The following is a 21,074-nucleotide window of genomic DNA, read 5'->3' on the forward strand; positions in this document are numbered from 1 at the left end:
CACCCTGGGATGAATCCCACCAGGCTCCATGGACTTCTGAACATTCAGCTAATACAGCTGGTCCCTGACAGTTTCAGTGTCCACAGATGGAAAGTCACTGTTCCCACACTCATGGTACTCTGACTCAGGGAACTGGGCAGCTCACGGTCTGTCAGTTTTATCAAAGACTGAGGCAAAAAATGCATTGAATGCCTCCACTTTTTCTTCATCTCTGTTAGTCAGGTGACCATCTTCAACACACTTAGATATCTGTAAGTTCTGCAAAATTAGCAGCTATGTACAGGAGAAAGCAAACAAAGTCAGCACTTCCATTGAGCATGAACTCTACAGTGTCAGGTGTACTGGACAGACCAGGGAGTCTTGTGTTGAATTCGGATTTCCCTCGGGCTAGATTAAGGTGAAACGACATCAAACGATCAGTTAAACATTCTATTCATGACAGAAGCAAACTGAATTTGGGAGGCTTAACAGTAGGTGGTGTGGCTTCTCACAACAGGAATTGGCATAGAACTACCTCAGTAATCCTTGTAACCCGTGGTAACCTTACACATCGATTCAGGGAATAAGGAGAGAAAAGGGAAAAGAGAGAACAAAACAGGGAGGAGAAAAAGGAAGAGAGAAGGATTTCGCCGGCCCCGAGTCCAGCGTTGGTCTAGTCGGCCCGCGGGCGTGGGCACGTGGGGCTCCAGTTTGTGTCCTTTTTACCATCTTTTCCCCTCCTTAGGGCGGGCACCCGAACTCCTCAGGCCCGTTAGGTGTCCTGATCAGTTTGTGAGCCTTTGGGCTCGGGGGTCGCCTGGGGAGCTGCCTCCCCCTCCCTGGAGAAGTGACCTTTCGCCATGCACGGTGAGCTGCCCCGCTCAGCCTACCCAAAGCGGCGTTCTCGGAACAGGGAGCTGCGCACCCTCCGGCACGGCCTCCCCCTCCTGTTGCTGGTGCCCGGCGCTGATCGGCTGCTGCTCCTCTGCGGCTCCTTGCTAGGCTGAGTTCTATGCTATGCAGAGTGAGTCGTTAAGCAGAACTTGCCCCTCCACAGTGTTTGAGACATTAACTCTTTTAGTCTCTCACATACAATTAGCCATTTATATGGTTTCCTGTCTAGCAGTTGGCATGCATGTACTGGCTAAGCTGTTAGCATGTAGAAAGCTAGTAACCAGCTGCGGTATACCCTGTCACTTGTCTTGCTTAAAATGGAGGGGTGTGAGAAGTAATTACAGGAAACACGACAGTGCAGAATGGCCGAAGAGCAAAAACTGAACTGATAATGTGAGAGGAGGGGAGGAGTTGTAAGAAAATGGATGACTGGGGATTCTTGTTGCTGAGTGGCAGCAGGAATATGGGACACATTCACAGAAATCACACTTCATTAGGTCCACTGTTCACCTGTTTCCTCCTTTGAGGATGAATTTTATTCTCGATCTTGGTTTTCATGTTTCAACAAGTAGATATTGGTGTTCATAAATGATTGCTTCCTAACTGTTATGTTTAGAGTGTACCCAGCATGGTAATGGTGGATGACTAAAAACCTTTTGTTGTAGGTGGAAGCAGGCTAGGATACCATAATGTAATTTTTTTTTTTTTTTTTTTTCAAGAACTGACTGTGTTTATTATTGGAACAGTGTAGGGATACTTATGCTGACAGGAGTGTCAACCAATGTAAATGTATGCTAGTTGAAGTATTCTACAAAAAGTTGATGAGAGTTTTCCCTGAGGAATGACTAATCAGACTAATAAAAATCAATACTCGAACTTGATAGTGGTTGAAAACAGGTGAAGCTTCACCACTGTAGACAATGTGCAGCATGTCTTCTCTGGCCTTGTTTTTGTATGGCATAGTCTGCGCTGTCTTCGTCCTAAATCCTGTGTGCTTCTCCTCCTACTTTCTGTATGCACAGAACACAGCAGTTCTTCTTATGAGAGGCCATTCATTTTTCTTCTTTCCCCTAGCTCTGCCCTTGTCTTTGTTTCCTCTGTGAAGCGTATGTCTTTTTGCTTATCTCCCCCATTTGTACAATGCATATTGCCCGATGTTGTGTGTAAATCTTTGTCCTACCGTGGGCCACCCTTTCCCACTTCTCCGCAGTAAAGCGTGGAATTGCTTTCTGCCTCCCTCTGAATAGTAAAATCTCCTTCTAAATTCAGATAAAAGTGACCGGCCCAGAGGTGAACTCACTCTGCACGATTAAACGACCGATTAGAATGCTAACAGTAATTTATTCAGGAACAGGCAACACGTAAAATCCAGAAACACGGAATCTGAGCAGGAACACCGGCCCGGGCGAGCAGCTGGGTGCCGGCCGGCGGTGATGGGGCACGCTGGCTCCCACGGCCTCCCTGCCGCTGTTGCCTCAGGGCCGGCAAGGCCCTGTCACCTCGGAGGTGCCCCCGCTCCCTCCTCGCACGACTCGGGAAGAGCCGGTCCGCGGCCCGCCCGCCGCGGGCGCTCACCTCAGTCGGTACGGCCGCGGTGCGCCGCCGGCCTCCGGAGGCTGCAGCTACACAACCTCCACCCCCATCGGGCACCTCCGGGCGGCAGGCGGGCGGCAGGCGGGCGGCAGGGCCCTCAGGACCGGGGTCCGGTCCCTCAGGCCGAGGGCTGCGGAGCCGGCGGCGGCGCCCGCCGGAGCGGGGCGGGGCGGGGCGGGACCACGCTGCCGGCCCCCGCCCGAGGCACCGCCCCCTCCCCGCCCCTCCGTGGGCGGCAGCGGCGAGCCCCCCTCCCTCGGCTCCCGCCCCCCGGCCGGGATTGGTCACTACTTCTTCATCTTGGCCCAGCATTGGCCAGTGCTCGTAGCTGTAAAGCCACAGGATTGGCTGCAGTGGCGGACGCGGGCAGGCAGGCGGCGGCTACGGGTAGGCGGGCGAGTCGGGCTCGGGAGGGGTGCGTGCGGGCCCCCGCGGGGGCCGGCCCGGCCCGGCTGGCCCGGCGGCTGCAGGTCGAGCCTGGGCCAGCCTCTGCTCAGGCCCGGGGCTCCGCGTGTGGCCTCCGCCTGGGGAAGGAGGGCGGTAGCGGAGCCAGGCAGGGCCTCGTACGCGGCTGTCTTCCGCCCCCGGGGCGGTCGCTTGGGCCGCAGAGCGGCGGCCTCCCCTCAGGGACAGGCTTGCGGGGGGCGGCCCCGGCGGTGCTGTGGCCGAGGAGCGGTGGGCCGAGGAAGGGGCCGAGAGTGCCCCGCCGCCGTACCGCGCAGCGGGCCGTTGTGGGCCGGCGTGTCCCTGTGCCTGAGGGGCCGAGGCCGTTGGTGGGCGCGGTGAAGCCGGCGGGGCAGGCAGCTACAGGGCAGGCCTTCAGCTCCAAGTTTGGGGGTGGGGGGCGGCGAGGGGGGGGTTGGTTGTTTTATCGCCCACAACTGTGTGACGGTGACTCGGTATCCCGGGGCGGGAGGGGGACCCTGCTGCGTGGTGCTGTGGCCGGAGAGCTGCCGGCGGTGGCGGGCGTGGGCCCCCCGTCCTGCGCAGCGTGCCTCCGAGGGCAGCCCTGCCAGCTGGGCGGGTTCTCGCTGCCCTACCCCAGACAAAGTGAAAATGGGTGTGAGTAGGCTCACTTCTGAAGTAACTCACTTGACGTTGCTTGGACTCAAGTTACGAAGCACTCGCACCACCTGTTTGCTGGAGGAGAAGGTGGTCTGAGCCGGCTGTGAGCAGAACCACCGCCAAATTCAGGGACAGAAGGGATGTGTCTTGGGCACGGCAACCAGAGGAGATATGCTAAGGCGCATCAGTTAAAAGCATGCGTTTTCTTCCACACGAGCAAAAATGCATTAACCTATAGTTACACTGCACGGGATGGGTTTTGCACCTGGATGAGAGCCTCCCTGGGGGTGTTTTCTCTGTGTGTTTTGACACACAGGTTCACGTGAACTGCTTGTCTTCAGCTATGCTGACAGCGGTGGAACCGAGTTCTCGCAGAACACTGTGCACTGGCAGATACGCTTGACTGCATACTGCTAGTGAATTAACACGTTATGAAGAATATATGTCGGTGACATAGTATATGAATCTGCATGGTGCACAAAGATACAAAATGGCATGAAAAGTTGGTATTATAACTGTGTTTGAAAGCTTGGAGCCTGCATTTGGGTCCTTTCTTTATACTCTGACATATTCAGACACTTCATTCTTTCAGTGTGGTTCTTGATTTGCGCTTCTCTGTGTACACACTTATGCAATTTAGAGGAATGATTTTTTTTATTAAAGTTCTGTTAATGTTGTATCTAGAAAAAATAAATTATGTCCTGTAGCAATAAAGAGTACTGTCAGACTGTTACTGTTCTCTGTTAATGCACAAATCATGAAGAATACATACTTTATAGATGTAAATTTCATTTAGGAGAAGTATGCATATGTAAATTTGTGTAAGCAAATATATGTAATAAATTTATTTGCAGCTGAGTCAGACTTGCACAGAATCGATTTCTTGCTCTTTCTCACCCATTGAAGGAAAATATCTGGAAAAAGTTGTTCAGAAAAATCATTATTTTGAAGTTGCATTAAACCACAGGATCAGGAAACTTCTGTGAGATATGCCTATGTTTTTATTTCCTTTGCCAACTTAGTGAATTGCAGTGCAGTGTAGGTAGAGTGCAAAAGTTCTTGACAGATCAAAGCCTCATCAAAATAAGACATATTTATGAACTATCACCTTGTTAAGCTAGCTGCTCCCATAAAGATGTTTACTTGTGCAAAAGCAGTTTAGCTTAGCAAATGAAATATACAGATATGATGTATTGGATTCATTCAGCAAATGCTGTTATGGGTATGTTTAGCAAAATGTTAAGCTGGCATTTTTACATAGTAATCTCCCTTGTGGTCCATAGTACTTGTTGAGTTCTGTTTTGATTCTTGGTCTCTTAGGAAGGCTTGAGTAAAACAAAAAGTATTACTGTGCCCTACAGCAGTAGGGGCCAGAATGCCATTGTACTAAGAACAATACATTTGTAAGGCACACAGTCCCCGGCTTGCAGTTTGTGGTGTAAGTGTGTTTGTTTGGCATCTGAGGTAATTGGAGTTGTGGATGTAATTGAAGTTGTGAGCATAAAATTTACAGTTCAATGAAGGTTTATTCTAGCATTTCTGAATAATATTTTGAACAAACAAAGTATGTGGAGCAAATTTGTTCTAATTCATTTATTCACTGATACATTAATGATCCCCCTGCATTTTTATGGTTAGGGATGTAAGTCTGATAGAGTCCACTGCAGAATTATAATGATGCTTCAGCAGTGTTTTATCTATATGCTTAGTAGCGTGTTTGGACAGGTCCCAAAGGTATACTTTGCATTCATTTCAGTTGGCAAATGTATTTAAAAACTGCAGCTAATGCCTTGAAACAATGTTCGAGTTACAGAAACAACTTTGAATGTGGCATAAATAGAGGTAAACCCAAACCACTGGAGGAGGGGAGTGCTAGCTAACCTCGGCGTTCTGTTCAGAGCATCCACGGAGAAGCGATCATTTTGAATGTCCTTAAAGGCACACTAACCTGAGCTTTGGATGGCACTTGCCGTCATTGTTTGGAACTTCAGCTTCTGTGGTTTTGCTAGCCTGAACTTGAACAAAACACACTTCATGCATGAATATCCTGAAGTGCTTGGAGTAGTGCTGTATGCATTTAATATAGGAGCACCTATCTGAGTTTTCAAAGTGTAAAATATAGTAGGTCTTGCAAGGACCTTGATTGTCTTACAGGCTGCACCTGGCTGGCTGTTTCTGTGGTATTTGTGGAGCAGGGCTATGACTTAATTATATGGGAAACGGAGGTAATTATTAAAGAGCTTTTAGTAATGAGTAGAACAGTCTGCAAGGATGGTGGAATAGATGGCCATGTAAATTGCTAAATGCTCATGTGTCAGTGGGAGAAAGTACTTAGACATTTTGCTGCCAATAGTGTTAATTCTGAATAGTTTTAAAACACCTTTTAAAATTTGACTAATTTCAAGTGTGGTGGTTTTTTTTATACTAGACCCTTATACAGCATTTCAGTCAGCTAAATATGTGACTGTTAAAGCAGAGAGAATTCCAGCTGGCACATATTTATGTGTCCTTTTGTGTGTGTGCTTACATTTATTAAGACATGACCTGAAGAACTTGTGGTTGTTCAGATGCTAAAATCTCCTGTGGTTTTTATGTATTGCTGTAGCATCAGGAATATCTCTGTGCTAGGCGCTAAGGAGGGAAAAGAAAATACAAGGTGACGAATGATTCAAGTATGAAGTGATGCAACTAGTTAATACTACAGAAAAGTAGAATACAGAGAAATAATTCTGATCCTGAGGGTTGATTGTGGATGATTGCTGAGGAGATTAGTGATAATCAGTTACACCAAAATGTCCTATCCTGTCAGCTTGGTGTCAGAGGTGAAATTTCTGAAACAATCAAGACAGACATTTCCATAACCTGAATTATTTTAGAACAATAGCAAAACTCACCTTCTGCTTTAGTGGCTCTCTGGTTGACTTTATATCTTAAATAGGTACGTCTTCATCATATGTTTGGTAAACAAGTTATTTGTAGCTTGGTGACAGCTTAAAAAAGATTGTGGCATAAGATTTTAAGCAGTTCTCAGAGTCAGGAATCTGCAACAATATTTTTGAGGCCTAAAACTTGGCTCCTAGGTAATGGATCTGTAATATGTTTCCAAGATTGTTATAAGGTGCTTTAAGTGAAAAGTGGTTGCTCTTAAAAGGAGATGACAAAAAATAAATAAATAAAAAAAAAATCAAGTATTTGCACTACACCCAGTAAAATTGGTGCAATTTCATACAGCATATAAATTGTTTAACCTTTTAGAAGTTTAAAAAAAAACAATAAAGTGTAAAGTAATAGAGAAGTTGATCAGCAGAGAAATTGTGATTTAAGTTATGTGAAAGCAAGCAAATAGTGATTGGGAGTCACGTTGTAGGTTGTATCTTATGCTACAAGACCTTATGTACAAGATCTTATGTATCTTATGTGGTTTGGGAAAAAAAGCACACAGATTTTCCCTTCCACCCTAACATAGTTACACACGATTGTGATTCCAGGCCTGGGAGCAGAATAAATATCTGAAATTGTGGAGGGCTAGTTCAGGGACATAATCGTGGGGCTGGTAGGGACCTCAAACAGTTACACTGTCAGGCTTTTCCTCTCTCCCAACATTCCTCACAGTGATTCTTCACTAAGTGTTTGTTTGAATCCCCTTCTCTGAGCTGCATTGCTGACTGATGCTCTTCAGCCTCCCCAGGCAATCTGTTCAAGTGATATGATATTCCTACTCATAGAATCATTTCCCCTGTGTTGTTTCCATGTGTTGTTTCCAAGTGTCAGGGAAGTCTTCCTTGACCTGTTTAAGAGTGGTCTTTTTTGAAGTATGTTACTTAAAACTACATGCAGAGTGCTAGATCTGATTTTAACAGCATCGATCAGGGTGGAAGGGTTACTTTTCCTGTCTTGTAGCCTTCACTCTAATACAGCTCCGTATGTTGCTGTTGTCAAAACAGAGGGAAGTATTGACTTGTGTGTAACTTGTGGTCCTCTCTAATCCTCAGCTGCCCTTTTGCTTAGCTGCACATTGCCAATTATTCCCCCTTTGGTAATTTGCTCAGTTGTTTGTTCCTACCTGACAATAATATCCTGTGCTTCTCTTTTTCAGAATGATCTCACTTTCTTCACAGGTGTATGAGAATCACTTCACATTCTGTTTCTAAAATGTAAAAATCTTGAATGTCCAACTGACTTCAGGTGAGCTCTCCTATCTGTTGGTTGATCAGAGGCTTTTTTTTACCCTTGTATACAAGATACAGAATTCTGTTTATGAAAGGAAAAGAAAGAGTTTAAAGCAGTGAGTTTTTGTGGTTCTTGAGGAAAAAAATTACTTCCAAAAAATTACTTTCACTACTTTTGCTAGTGGATAAGGAGTTATTACGTGTTTGGCGTTCACTTTGCTTTAATGAAGACGGTTATGTAAGATGAAAGACAGCAATGCAAAAACACGTCTTTGGGCCTGATAATTTGCTGAATTGTATCTCTCCATCATGTCAAGAGTTTCAAGTACCTGAACTTCCACCTTGGGATTTTCTTGTCACCTCTTATTTGCTGTGTTTATCAGGCAGAAAGGAAGTGACTGTTCTAACTTCAAGTATGTTGAGGTCATCTGCACTGATAAAAGTGAAAGTGAACCTTGTCTGCTTGAACTATAGAAAAGTTTTGGCATTTTGTTTAGTACTGGCTTCTATTTGCTGTCTTTCAGCTCTAGAGAGATGCCTTCTCCCCTAGAAAGTTTGTAATTGGAACTGAAATAGAAATGCAAAATGTGAAAGTCATAGGCAAAGGAAAAAGAGAGGAGGGATACCGGGGTGAGGAGGGGTTGGTGGTTTTTTTAGTGGATGAGTGCTTTGAGTGGCGGGGAGAGGAGGAGACAGACTACCAGTATATCTTTTACTAAAAAGAAGGACTGAATTTCTGCATATCTTCTGAAAAGCAGTAGGTAAAAATTACTACTTCCATGCCCTTAGTTTAGTACACATATTTAGAATATGAAAACTTGTGATGTTGAGATTTAATGTGGAATTTCTGCTAAAGCTATTCGTCAGGATGAAAACTGGAAAAGCAATTAATTGTGGTAAGCCAGAGCTGGCAGTCGGTAGGACAGATTTGCATGTCCTACCAAAGACAGGGTTGGGTCAAAGTCAAGGAAGAAGAAAGGGGTGCATTCAAACTACTTACAGTTTTGTATGAGGAAGTAGAGAGCTGGGCTACATATGGAGCAAGACAGTGTAAATAAACTGGAAATAATGCAGAAGATGAGTATAATGTTGGAGCAGCTAGACCATCAGAGGACAGTGAAAAATCAGCACTGGAATGGTCACAGACTGGTGCCCAGTGAAGGGTGGGTCCATAGCTGAGGGATGCAGGGTCTTTGGCAGCAGAGTTTGCATAGTGATTTCTGCCTCAAGCTGCTTGTGTCTGGCTTGGTTCTACCACCTCTGCTGTGCTAATGCAGCTCTCTGCTGAGCTTTAAAAAAAAAATGAAGACAGAATTAGACCGTCAAAGAAGGGGATTTGGTAAAGCTGAGTAAGTTTACACCGCCCAGTTCACAGCTGGACAGCCAACTGTTGTTACCACAGCTGAAGCTGCATCAGAGCAAGGCAGCCTAACCCTGGCTCCTTGGCTGAAGTGAGCAAATGGCGACGACATCTTATCTGTGCAGAGAGATTCTGTGCACCCATGTTGGTTGGAAGAGCCTGTATGAAGGAATAGGAACTGTGCAGGATCTTGAACTCTAGGAGGATATCTAAGGATAGAACGGAACTCTATCAAGATGGTAGTTTGTAGCAATTCACCCATTCAGACACCTCTACCTGGGAGGTGGTGACTGGGTTCCACTTGTAAAAGGAGTTCTGGACTTGAAGCAGTTTTGTGCCTCTATTTTTCTTCATGACTTTACTAATTGCCCTGTGAATATATCTAACGTATTTCATTCAGAGTAACCATTTAGACTCTCCTGCATACACTTCAGTTCACTGTTGTTTGTATAGTGCCAGCACCTGTTCCCTTTAAAGTCTGGCAAAATTTTTCATAATTTGGACAGAGTTGTGAATAGTATATGCTGACTATAGGAGGTCATTAACTGAGACTAGGAGCATGCAGACAATGCCCAAAATACTAATCGACTTACTTCTTCTAGCCTGCAGGCTGACTAATGCTTTGATAAATGCAGAAATGGAACTATTTATATTTGTATGCCTTAACGGATTGTAATATTTCAGAACCTCAGTTTTGTATTTATGGCACAAAATGCTTACAAAACTGCAAACTTTTGGGGAAATGCAAAATGGAAACTGTGTAGTATTGAAGTGGAAGGAAGCTACTATCAGCTTGCTGGTGTTCATCCCCTCTCTCTTGGTATTTGGGAAGAGACTCAGAGCAGTATCAGAATATTTTGCAATTATCTTGCTTTTGGGTGTCTTTTGTTATAAAATATGTGTGTGTGGAGGTGGATGCTAGTAGTGTTTTGTTTATATATGTATATATATATTTGTTTATTACCTTGTTAGGCAATTCCAAGGTGTGTCTGTATGTTAACATAGTATGATACTGAAGCAGTGTTTTGTTTATATACGTATATATATATTTGTTTATTACCTTTTCAGGCAATTCCAAGGGATGTCTGTATGTTAACGTAGTGTGATACTGAAGCATTCATATAGCATTGGGCTAAGACAAATTGTATTCATCAATAAGGAGAGGAAGAAAAAGACATAAAGCCGCTTCAAATTTGTCTTCAGAAAGAGAAAGCTTTATTTTTTTTTCTGAAGCAGCATTTTAGAGTTTCTGTCCTGTAAATTGTTGGTTACTAACCCTTTACATTTTAAGCACAAATAATATACTTCCTACATTAAAGTGCTACTAAATACCTGGGAGGTGGGGTCTGTCTGTCTGTCTCATCTTTCTCCTGTCTTGCAAAAGAACAATCTCTTACTACTTACTCTTCGATCTGATTTCATATTCCATGGAGACTGGGAATTTGGCCCATGATGAGAATTGCAGTGGAAGGGTGCTCTGGAACTAAATCCCTCCCCTCCTTTTCAGCCCTGGGAATGCACACCTTTTCCTCTTCTCGCCTGTTAACAGGTGACTGGCTGTGCACTGGCTGCCGCTGTGGTTTCCAGCCCTGCTGCCGACCGGAGCTCGGTCTGGTTCTGACCTCTTCTGCTGCTGGAGCTGAAAGCCCATGCGAACAGCCTCACTGCGGCGATAGGGCTGCAAGGCATCTGGGGAGGCTGTGTGCGGGTGAGGTCAGTAGAGAGCAGGGAATGAGTGAACTGTCTTAAAAGTGTCAGTACCCGACTGTGGTACTGTATATGCTTAGTGTCATAAGACTGTCTTGTATCACTGTTCTGCTGTTGCTAGCATTGATTCTGGTTATATCAAAATTGATGGGGTCAGGCTAGCAGTATAAACGTGTTGACACCAAGTGTTCGTGCATGCTTTTAAGTTACGAGTTTAGTTTGGAGTGACTTAACAAGTAGGTGCAAAGAGCCCAGGAGTGTTTTTGAAGTTCACAATATACAAATTTGCTGTGATCAATATTTTCATTAGCTCTCTAAATAGTGTTAAATGCAGGATTATTTTTGTCATTAAAGTGGGCAAGGTGACAATAAGCATTTCCTTTACTCACAAAGGTTTTCAGGTATCTTTAATTGCCTATGCTGTATTTTCAAAGTTAGGCCCACAGTGGAAAAAATATCTGATTTGTGTTTGCTGAAAGGGTGCTTTGCACTATTGAGATTCCAGAGACCTAAACTGGTCAATCCATTTGAAGGTGCAACCAGCTGCTCTTTCAGTAATTAACAAAATAATCAGTTTCTGTAATCTGAGAGGTAAAAAAAAAAAAAAAGTTATATTTTCATTTAAAGTGAATTCAGTGGTAGGCCAGTCTGCCAACTTATTGAACTTGGACCACAGGCTACTTTCAGCCTCAGGCAAAGAGAAGGAACTATAGTAAGTAAAAACATTGACTTAGTGGAATCTATAGCTCAAAGGAGAGTGCAAAATGACCTGGAAGGTTAATGAAAAGATGATAAAGCCTGAAAAATAAATCCCTGAAGCATATTCTGTTTTTGAGTGTACATGTAGCTGAGCTGATACTGCTTATGGAAATAATCACTACTGTGTTCTCAAATATCCTAGTGAGCAGCCTAAAGTCACTACTAAACCAAAGGCTTTGAAGAAGGAACCTTTGGATGAATAAATCCATTAGAAAAATGTTTAATTTCTGCTTATATGGTGCACTGGTTTGGGCTGGGATAGAGTTAAATTTCTTCTTAGGAGCTTGTATGGGCTATGTTTTGGATTTTTTGCTGAAAACAGGGTTGATAACAGGGATGTTTTAGTTCTTGCTGAGCAGTGCTTACGCAGCATCAGGGCCTTCTCTGCGTCTCACTGCCCTGCCAATGAGTAGGCTGGGGGTGCACAAGAAGTTGGGAGGGGACACAGTCGGGACAACTGAGCCCAACTGACCAAAAGGATATTCCAGACCATACGGCATCACAGTCGGCAGTACTACTGCTGAGGGAAAGAAGGTTGGCCAGGCTGCTGTTACTTTGGAACTGTCTGTTACCAGTGGGTTGCTGGTAAGTTATTAGGGGTTTTTTTTAATTACTCTTTTTCCTTGCTTTTGTTTCTTTTCCACTTTATTCTTTTCTTTTTTCCCTTTTAAAAAATTATTAAACTGTCTTGATCTCAGCCCATGAGTTTTCTCACTTCTACCCATCGGACTCTCTCCCCTGTCCCACTGGTTGGGGAAGTAAGTGAAAAGTTGTGTGGGGCTTAGCTGCCTACTGGGTTTAGTTAGACCATGACATACAGCTTTCTGAGGTTTAGGTAAATTCCAGACAGTGGAGGTAAATTCTAACTGCATATTCATTGTTTTGAGTGGTATTTTTCTGTTGTATGTAGTTTGAAGCTTGTGAGCATAGTAAAACTTTTAAAGAATTTCAGTGTTAATCTGCCCATAGTGGCAAGAGAAGGAAATTGTGACCGGAATATATTGTTTTAAATTATTGAAATATTCCTCTCCCTTTTTTGGATTATTCCATGCCTTTCTTTTGTTAACTGGAGTAATCTCTCCACTGTCCTGAGCAGTGGTGCTTAGAAAACTGACAATTCTCCATTCTAATTCAAATTTCTTTTTAATTTATCTGCTCTTGGAAGCTTTCAATACCTGCAGGGAAGAAAGAGATGTAGAATATTGGCTACAGATAAAGAATACTGGAGAATACAGTTTAAAACTTAATGTGAATATTTTTACCTGCAACTTTTATCAGAGTTGATCAGGGCTATGCTTCCATTATGATTGAGAATTAGTCAGGTAAGGAACCAGGTCTCAAGAATGTGAAATTTTTTAAGTTGCACCTGTTTGACAACCAAATGCATTCATATACTTCTGGGAGTAAATGCAGATTTTTTTTTTATTTTTTTTTTTAAGATGATAACCTAGAAAATGGTAATTGTGTCAGTATTACATGCATTTCCTTTTCAAACCTTGAATGAGAGATCCTGTTCTTGCCTTGTGGAAGAAAATGGTTTCTGTAAGTCACAGATGTAAAAGAAAAAAGAGCAGCTGAGTAGGATGAAGGGGATTTGGTTTTCTTTCTATGTCAAGTGTTGGTGAGATTGAGACCAGAATATGCACACAAGTTTAAGAATGCTGTGAAAAATCTGAGGAAGAGCAGAAGAAGTTATATAATATTGAAAGACTGAAAAAAAAACCTTTACATGTCTTAAAAAAAAAAAAAAATAGCAAACTAGTTAAATGCCTTTCTGCAGCAGAAAATTCACACACACACAGAGACACGTACCCCCTACCCCTTCCCCTCATTTCATTTTGGGATGAAAATCTCTTGAGACTGCTTCCCCCCACCCCTCCCTCTCCCTGTGCTACACGTTCCTCATTCTGTTCTTCCCTGTGAGGTATGTAATAGGCCTAGGAGGTGACTGTATGTGTGAATTAATGATACCAAGGAAATAGAACTGCACGTAATAGGTTGAAAACAAGATCCAGGTAAATTTGATGGAACGCTTAACTGAAAATGCCCCTGTGAGGTTTCTAGGTTTATGGGATATGGGTTTTTTCAGTGGAAGTTACGATGCTCAGTTGCTTTCTCCTTAAACTACAAAAATTGCTAGGTATGTAAGGGAAGGCTTTTAGTATTTCAGCTCTTGGAAGAGAGGCAAGATTTTGTTCAGTTGTTCAGAACTGCTTTAGGCAAACTGTGCTTTCTTTCATTTATAGATGTGGTGTGTGTCGGGGTTTTCGTTTGTTTGTTTTCGTTGGGTTTTTTACCGTTGCTTCCACGGGCTAGTCTCTGCTCCGACGAGCCGGTGCCGTCCGGGCAGATGGGAGCAGTTCGGGGAGTCAGGGACGGGGCCAGCCCGCCCGCCCACCCGCCGCGGTGGCACTCAGCGTCGCCCCGCTCGGGAGCTGGCGTGTGCCGCCGCGGCTGCCTCGCCCCTGCGCGGGTGGTGGCGATTTGTTCCAGTGGTGGTGTAGATCGAGGTCGTGCGCTCCCTGATCCCAGAGCGCTGCTTCTCTTGTTCCTGGCGTGCAGGGTGTGAGGGAGAGGATAAATGGAGAGGACAGTCAAGGGAGGTGTCTGGGTTTCCGTGGGCGAACGCTGGGATCCTGTGCGAGGACTCGGCGTGGAAGTGGCTGGGAAACTTCAGGGGTCCTAAATCTGGCTCTGTAAATTCAAATGGTTTGAGATTTATATGTAGGATTGTGGTCAAGGGGATGCGTCTTTCGTGAATGCTCAACTTACACTGCTAGGTTGTGAACACACGTATGCATGCCTCTTGAATACTGTGTTACTCTGGAAAAACAGTGGGGTGGGGTGGGGGGGGGGGGGCTGGTGAGGCAGAGAAGGCAAGTTGGTTATGCAAGTCAGATGGATTGGGTCTAGATTCCGAGGCTTTCTGCATTGCAGCCTGTAGTTTCCTGGCTCTCGGGAGTGGAGTCCTTAGAGAAGTGAAGAGGAAGCATGCAGCTCTGCGTCGGTGACTAAGGCAGTGCCTGGGAAAGGCACTGTTCATGCACTGTGCATTTTCAGAGGCACTGTCTCCTGTTGGTTTGTTTGGGGTTTTTGTTTTGGTTTGGGTTTTTTTTTTTTTTGTTTTTTTTTTTTTTTTTTTTTAAATCCAGCTGTGGTAATCTAAAACGCTTTTCTGCTTTATGACACCTGCTAATGATCCTTTGAGGAATTCAGGTTGACTGTCGTACCCTTTTGAAAGGATGAAGGGGTGTGTATAAACATCTTTAGCCTGAGAAGTGAATTACTAGCCTGTTTCCCCTACCTGGGTTATTTAGTCACTGGTGTGTTGAATCTCTAAGACAGGTTTGCAGAACTGTGTCTTGTCAGCACGTATTGGGCATGTTTTGAACAAGCCTACTAAACTGAGCTTCTGAAAGAAGATGGAACAATACCCACTTTTAAGGTTGGGTTAGCCTGAAAGAAGGACCTGAGAGAGGGTACTATGTGTTTCAGGAACTTGATTGCCTGAGAGGTTTCTTGTAAATTGATCTCTGGATTCAGATGCCTAAACGCTGCCCATTTTAGGCATGTAGGCAAATAAATGCATGGCTCCTTCTCTTATTTTGAGACATTTTGTATCTAGGTAGAAGTTAACCGCCCCTGTAAACCAAATGTGACATCCAAACTTTCAGTAAATGGTGAAAGCTTTCCCTATATTGATCCAGTAAATTTTTCCCAGGGCAGAATAATAACTGCATGATGAATCTTTTAATAACAGTTGAATACAGCATAAGGTACTCTGTGAGAGAATGATTTGGAACAAAAAAATGTAGTGAATGGCACACAGCTTTAAAGATTTTGCATGCTCAGAACACCAAGTTTGAAACATAAAACACTTTACTTTGGAGAGTTTGACTTTCTTGAGCGGACATCTGGTTTTGAACAATATAGGTGTTTTAGAGAACAAACTAAAACTAGGAATTAGGCAGTTATGTTTTATTTTTACCTTTTTTGTCTCAACCACTTATATTACCATGTTTGAGAGCAGACTTCTCTGTTGCTGTGCTGTTTTACTAATCTAACTGTTGGATTCTGCTCTGCAAATTAGGATGTGGCTGCTTATTGTCAGCTCCCTCTGGCAGTCTGCTAACCAGCCACGTTATAATCAGTGGAAGAATTGTCAGAGCTCGCTTGAATAAAAATGACTTGCTGGTTGACTTAGTAAGGGTATTAACTGGCTGACTAATTAAGAAAATTAATTATCAGTCCCCTTTTTCTTACATTAGTTGCAGAGAATTTTTTAGCAGAGATGATAGAGCAGGAGTAGTACAGACAAACTGAACATTTGAGCTTCTGTTGTTTAATGTGGGATGGGCAGGTTTGGAAAATACCTGAAAATACTTTCAAGGAAGATTCTATGTAATCAAACTACATAGAGCTTCACAGATAAGCGAGATAAAAAGCCTCCAATAGCTGCTATTTTTTTCTGCAAAGGTTTAACTGAGTTGTGTCCCCAGTCTGTATTGCCATATTGGAGCTAGTGATGGACGTGTTTGGGCTTGCAGTGTTCGTGAAACTGGGCTAGAGATTTCATGTGTGGAAAGAAGACATGACTAGGATTAGATGTTTTAAGGGAGCTTTAGAGCCATAGATATAATGTGGTGAGTTATAGCATGACATTTTTGTAACAAAATGTTTCTTATAACTGGCTAAAGATAACAAAAAGTGAAGTGGACAGCACATTACAATTTACTTAAATGTTGCAATTTTAAGCAATCAAATTGTAAATATTTGACTTTTAATTTTAAGCACTGCAAGTATTGTCACTGTTGCTGTCAATTCACCTGGGAATGAAACAGTAATATTTTAGACTCTTGCAGCAGGGGTTTTATTGTGAGTGTAATTTTATTTTGTTTACTCAACCTAATTTTTTTTCTATGTCGGGATGAAAAGGAAGGTGATTATTTTTCTTTTCCTGGAACTTGCATTTTTTTCTGAGGCCCTGAATCTTCCACGATCATTATATTACTCATGTCTCTGTCTTTTTTTCTTTTTTCTTTTTTTTTTTTTTTTTTTTCTTTTCTGTGGGGAAAATCAGGCAGCAAGTATTTGGATTTTTTTTTCCACAGAAATTTGACTGAAGTGCAGAATGCTAGGAAGTGTTTTCAGAATTGCCATGGCGGCAATTGTAGACCAAATTCTTGTAGGAAGTTATGTGTCTGGACCTCTTAAGGCTAGCTTCTACTCAAAGTTGTAGCTTACAATAGGTAGCTTTCTTCTATTTGTGTCTCCATTATAAAGCTCTTGAGGGATCATGTGATTTCTGAGAGTGCAGCCCCAAGAAAAGTATTTTTTCTTCTCCTTGCATTTTATTTTTCATGATTTATGTTAGGTAGGCAGCAACAGAGTTAGTTTCCTGTGTGCCAGTCCTAGCAAAATGACGGCTTCAGCAGTGATGCTAGTTTCAAAAACAAAGAAAAAAAACCTGCTTGGACTCTGACAGTCAGTACATGTGTGCAGTTGTATCTTTTAGGCAGCCCAAATACTATAACTACCAGCCTTAGTAGTGGCTATTCTACTTGAAGCTGCATAAAATAACTGCTAATAAATGGTGTCTTTGCATATAGACATTTTCTTTTGAAGGACAGTGAAGAGATTGGTTTCACAGCCAGGAAAGAAGAAAGCTTTCTTATTGTTCTGGGTTTAACAAAACTCTATGTTAATGGTTGCAGACTTTATCTTCCTGGACTTTAATGTGTCCTTTTCAGTGTGGTGAGTTTCAAGAACAGAAAAGCTACTGTTAATTCCATATCTAGTAACGATTAAAAGTGACTTAGAGGGACATGGAGAAAGCCACTGAACATCTGAAATACTGAACTTCTAATTGCATTTGTACAAGTAACAGCCTTTGGATATGAACCCTGGTGTTAGATTATTAATAGCTGATACTAATGCTGTATTATTAAAATCTCTCTTCATTACAATATTGGCAGGTTTTCCCCACTGTCTTTCAAGTTTTCTTATACTACTTATCCCGTGTTTTCTTGGTAAAAGCATCAAGATCCATTAATGTGGAATACTGGTGTAATAATAGGAGCCATATGTGGGCAATTGCCTTGTATGGCTATGCCTGAACATACTACCTAGTGTAAAGAACAAAGTCTTGTCCCTGGGATTTAGGACTCCTGTTTTAGAAGGTGTGATTTGATTAATTGTACTTTTCCCATCACAGAGATAAACTAGCTAGGGCTAGCTGAATTGTGCTACATTACCTGAAGGCTTTTCCATTATAGTGCTTGCAAATGTGGTTTTTTGCAAGCTGACATATGGGCTGTATCAGAGCTGTGTGCAGATGTGTATCACATTCAAAAAATAAGTCATGTGACATCTGGACTTGATTTTTAATTTTTTTATAAAGTCTCTGTTATTTACTACAAATACATTAAGATGGGGGCAAAATTGGTGTTTGTCAATATTATTTAGTGTAGATGAAAATTCCATTATGTGCTTTCATAACACATGAGCCCAGAACACTTCAGGTTCTTAAAATTCATATTAGTAAAGCTCAAGACTTTAGAGAAATGGGAAATTCCTTGCTAAAAAAATTATATCAAAGTGTTGGGGAAGAGGGAAATGATAAAGATGTATTGTTGTCTAACAAGTGCCTCTGTCTTTTTGTTTCGTCCATGTAGCTATGGGTCAAGAAGCTGGCAAACTGGCCTGGCCCAGACCAACAGGAGGATATCGGACCATTATGCGTAGAAGATACAGACGAAGACATGCCTATGCCAGTTTTAGACCATCTTTGAATAGCCAAGACAGAGATGAACGTCAACAAGACTATGAAGGATCAAATTTGGAGAACGTTCAGACAGGGAGTTCTTTATGTATGTGCATATCTTTGTGTATGTGTCATTTAATTGTGAACTGGGATCCTTGGGGATGGAGGGGGAAGGCACATAGAGAAATGTGAAGGGAAGAGTAAAGTGTAGAAGTATACGTGTAAAGTACATCTCATGGCTTTATAGAATGAAACTTAGCATGAAGGCACATTAGTCTGTCTTAGGCTGTTTAATTTTGCCTGAAGAAGGGCATTCCTGAATGAGTTAATGCATCCTAACCAGATAGATAATCATAACATTGTATAATTAAAATTATTTTGTCTTCAAATCAAATTACAAATCACATTGGGAAGAGAATACATATTCTAACCTTCTGTTTGGAACTAAACTATGAAATATTTGAGCTGCCACGGTCCAGGTTGTTCTGCCTTTGTCAACTGTAGCGCAGTTACAGTGGGATTAGTTTAAGCCTATAAAATAATTTTAAAGATTCTCTTTTTAGTTGTTTATACTAGTCAGATCTCTTCCCTTTCTTGTTTAATGAATATTGAGTGTTAGTATTTACCAAAATGTCTTCTGTGACTTTAGCATCTGAATAATAATTTCCTAGAGAAGTACAAAATGGCTTGTTGGATTAGAGACGTAGTCCCATGTCCTTGAGTGCATGAAGCTTTCTGCTAAAAGAATGTTTGATATAGCCTCAGGTCTTCCAAAGTGCCAGGTCCTGCACCTGGGTCACAACCACCCCATGCAGCACTACAGGCTTGGGGAAGAGTGGGTGGAAAGCTGCCTGGTGGAAAAAGACCTAGGGGTGCTGGTTGACAGCCGGCTGAATAGGAGCCAGCAGTGTGCCCAGGTGGCCAAGAAGGCCAACGGCATCCTGGCCTGTATCAGAAATAGTGTGGCCAGTAGGAGCAGGGAAGTGATCGTCCCCCTGTACTCGGCACTGGTGAGGCCGCAGCTTTGAATACTGTGTTCAGTTTTGGGGTCTAGAGCACAAGTCTTAATAGGAGGGGCTGGGGGAACTGAGGTTGTTTAGCCTGGAGGAAAGGAGGGTGAGGGGAGACCTTATCACTCTCTACGAGTACCTGAAAGGAGGTTGTAGTGAGGTGGGTGCTGGTCTCTTGTCCTATTGGTTGTTACCTGGGAGAAGAGGAAAGGTTCTCAAGTTGCACCAGGGAAGGTTTAGACTGGATATTAGGAAAAAATTTTTGACTGAAAGAGTTGTCAAGTGTTATAACAGGCTGCCCAGGCAAGTGGTGGAGTCACCATCCCTGGAGGTATTTAAGAGACATGTAGACGTGGCACTTAGGGACATGGTTTAGTGCTGGACCTGGCAGCGTTAGATTTATGATTGGACTAGATGATCTTAAAGCTCTTTTCCAACATAAATGATTCTATGGTTCTGTAAAGTAGCACTTTTTTCTCCTTCCTTTTTTAGACTATTTTGTAACTGTTTTCTCCTTCTAATTTTCTTTTTTTTATAGTAGCATAGTGCTAACTTAACTTTGACACATGCCTTTGTTCTTGGAGACTGTTATGTCATGTAGATCATCTTGGGGTGGTTTTAATTTTTTTATGATTTGAACATCTTTGCCGTTGTCTATGCTTCATACATTTTCTACACTTTCATCTAGTTAAAGTTTTATTTTCTGTAAGGCAGTGTTGACACTAGTCGATCTTCCTACTGTCTTTATATAATGCTACCACCTTTCTTGTTTCAGTTACTCAGAAATGAGCATGCTATTGTTTTTAGGGGTCATAAGAAATATGCAGTTTAGAGTATGTTATCTCCTTGTCCTTAATACAATTGCTCTGTATATAAAGTCTGAGTGACTCATTTTCTATATTAAGGCTAATAACAATTTGCCTTTTCTTTTATATTTGGTTGGCTGGTTGTTTTTTTGTTTGTTTGTTTTTTGTATCGTGACTTTTCAAATTTATCTTTGAGACATGTTTTGGATTCATTTATTTCCCTTACTTCAACTAGATTACCCTTTTTCCCCAGTCCATACTCATTTTTTGATGGGTGGGTACTACCTAAAGTATGCTGCATATTTCCTTGCTAATTGGCTTGACATCTTGTATACATCTAAGCAACTGTAGAAGATGGGTAGAGGGAGATATCCTTGGAAATATTAAACATCTGACTGGACTTGGTCCTTGGTAATCTATAGATGACTCTGCTGGAGCAAGAAGGGTGAACTGTGTATCTCCAGAGGGGCCTGCCTACCAACCTCAGTTGTTAGCAATTTTGTGAAGGTGCTTAAATATTTGAACTAGCTAAACATAATGTTACAGTATTGCTTCCTGCAAGCCAGACTCCTAGTGCTGAGAGGCACAGCTCTCATAAGAGTTCAACACCATAAATTCACCAGCCTAGGCATGGATTAGCTATGTAGATGAGATTCTTCTTTTTTTTTTTTTAACCCTGCAACACTCATTTTACATAGTTTCCTACCTCTGCCTGTTTTTTTAAAATAACATGCTAGGGAATCCCTTCAATTAACCATGCATATCTCACTTCTTTTTGGTCTTGTAGGTAAGTTTCCAAATCTCTTGATATCAACTTAAAAATTTCAAGTACTGTCATCAAGTTATACAAGCCATTATATGTTCAAAAATAGTTTGGACTATTGCCTTGGTTAGGAGTTTACAAATTACTTGAACTAAACATTAATTTTGTAGTAGCAGCAGTATACGTGTTTTTTACCCTCTTTAACT

At 42.4% G+C, this 21,074-nt stretch overlaps 1 protein-coding gene across 1 annotated transcript in view; it reads left to right on the top strand.

The window, feature by feature from the left end:
• The first annotated feature begins 2,835 nt into the window (after positions 1-2,835).
• PJA2 (praja ring finger ubiquitin ligase 2) overlaps positions 2,836-21,074 on the top strand; it is a 32,653-nt gene continuing 14,414 nt past the window's right edge. The window contains 2 exon segments of the mRNA XM_049794934.1: positions 2,836-2,853; positions 18,201-18,395. Coding sequence (XP_049650891.1) covers positions 18,203-18,395 — 193 coding nt within the window. The 5' untranslated portion in view covers positions 2,836-2,853; positions 18,201-18,202.

Source organism: Accipiter gentilis, chromosome Z (genome assembly GCF_929443795.1).
Source record: "Accipiter gentilis chromosome Z, bAccGen1.1, whole genome shotgun sequence".
Taxonomy (NCBI): domain Eukaryota; kingdom Metazoa; phylum Chordata; class Aves; order Accipitriformes; family Accipitridae; genus Astur; species Astur gentilis.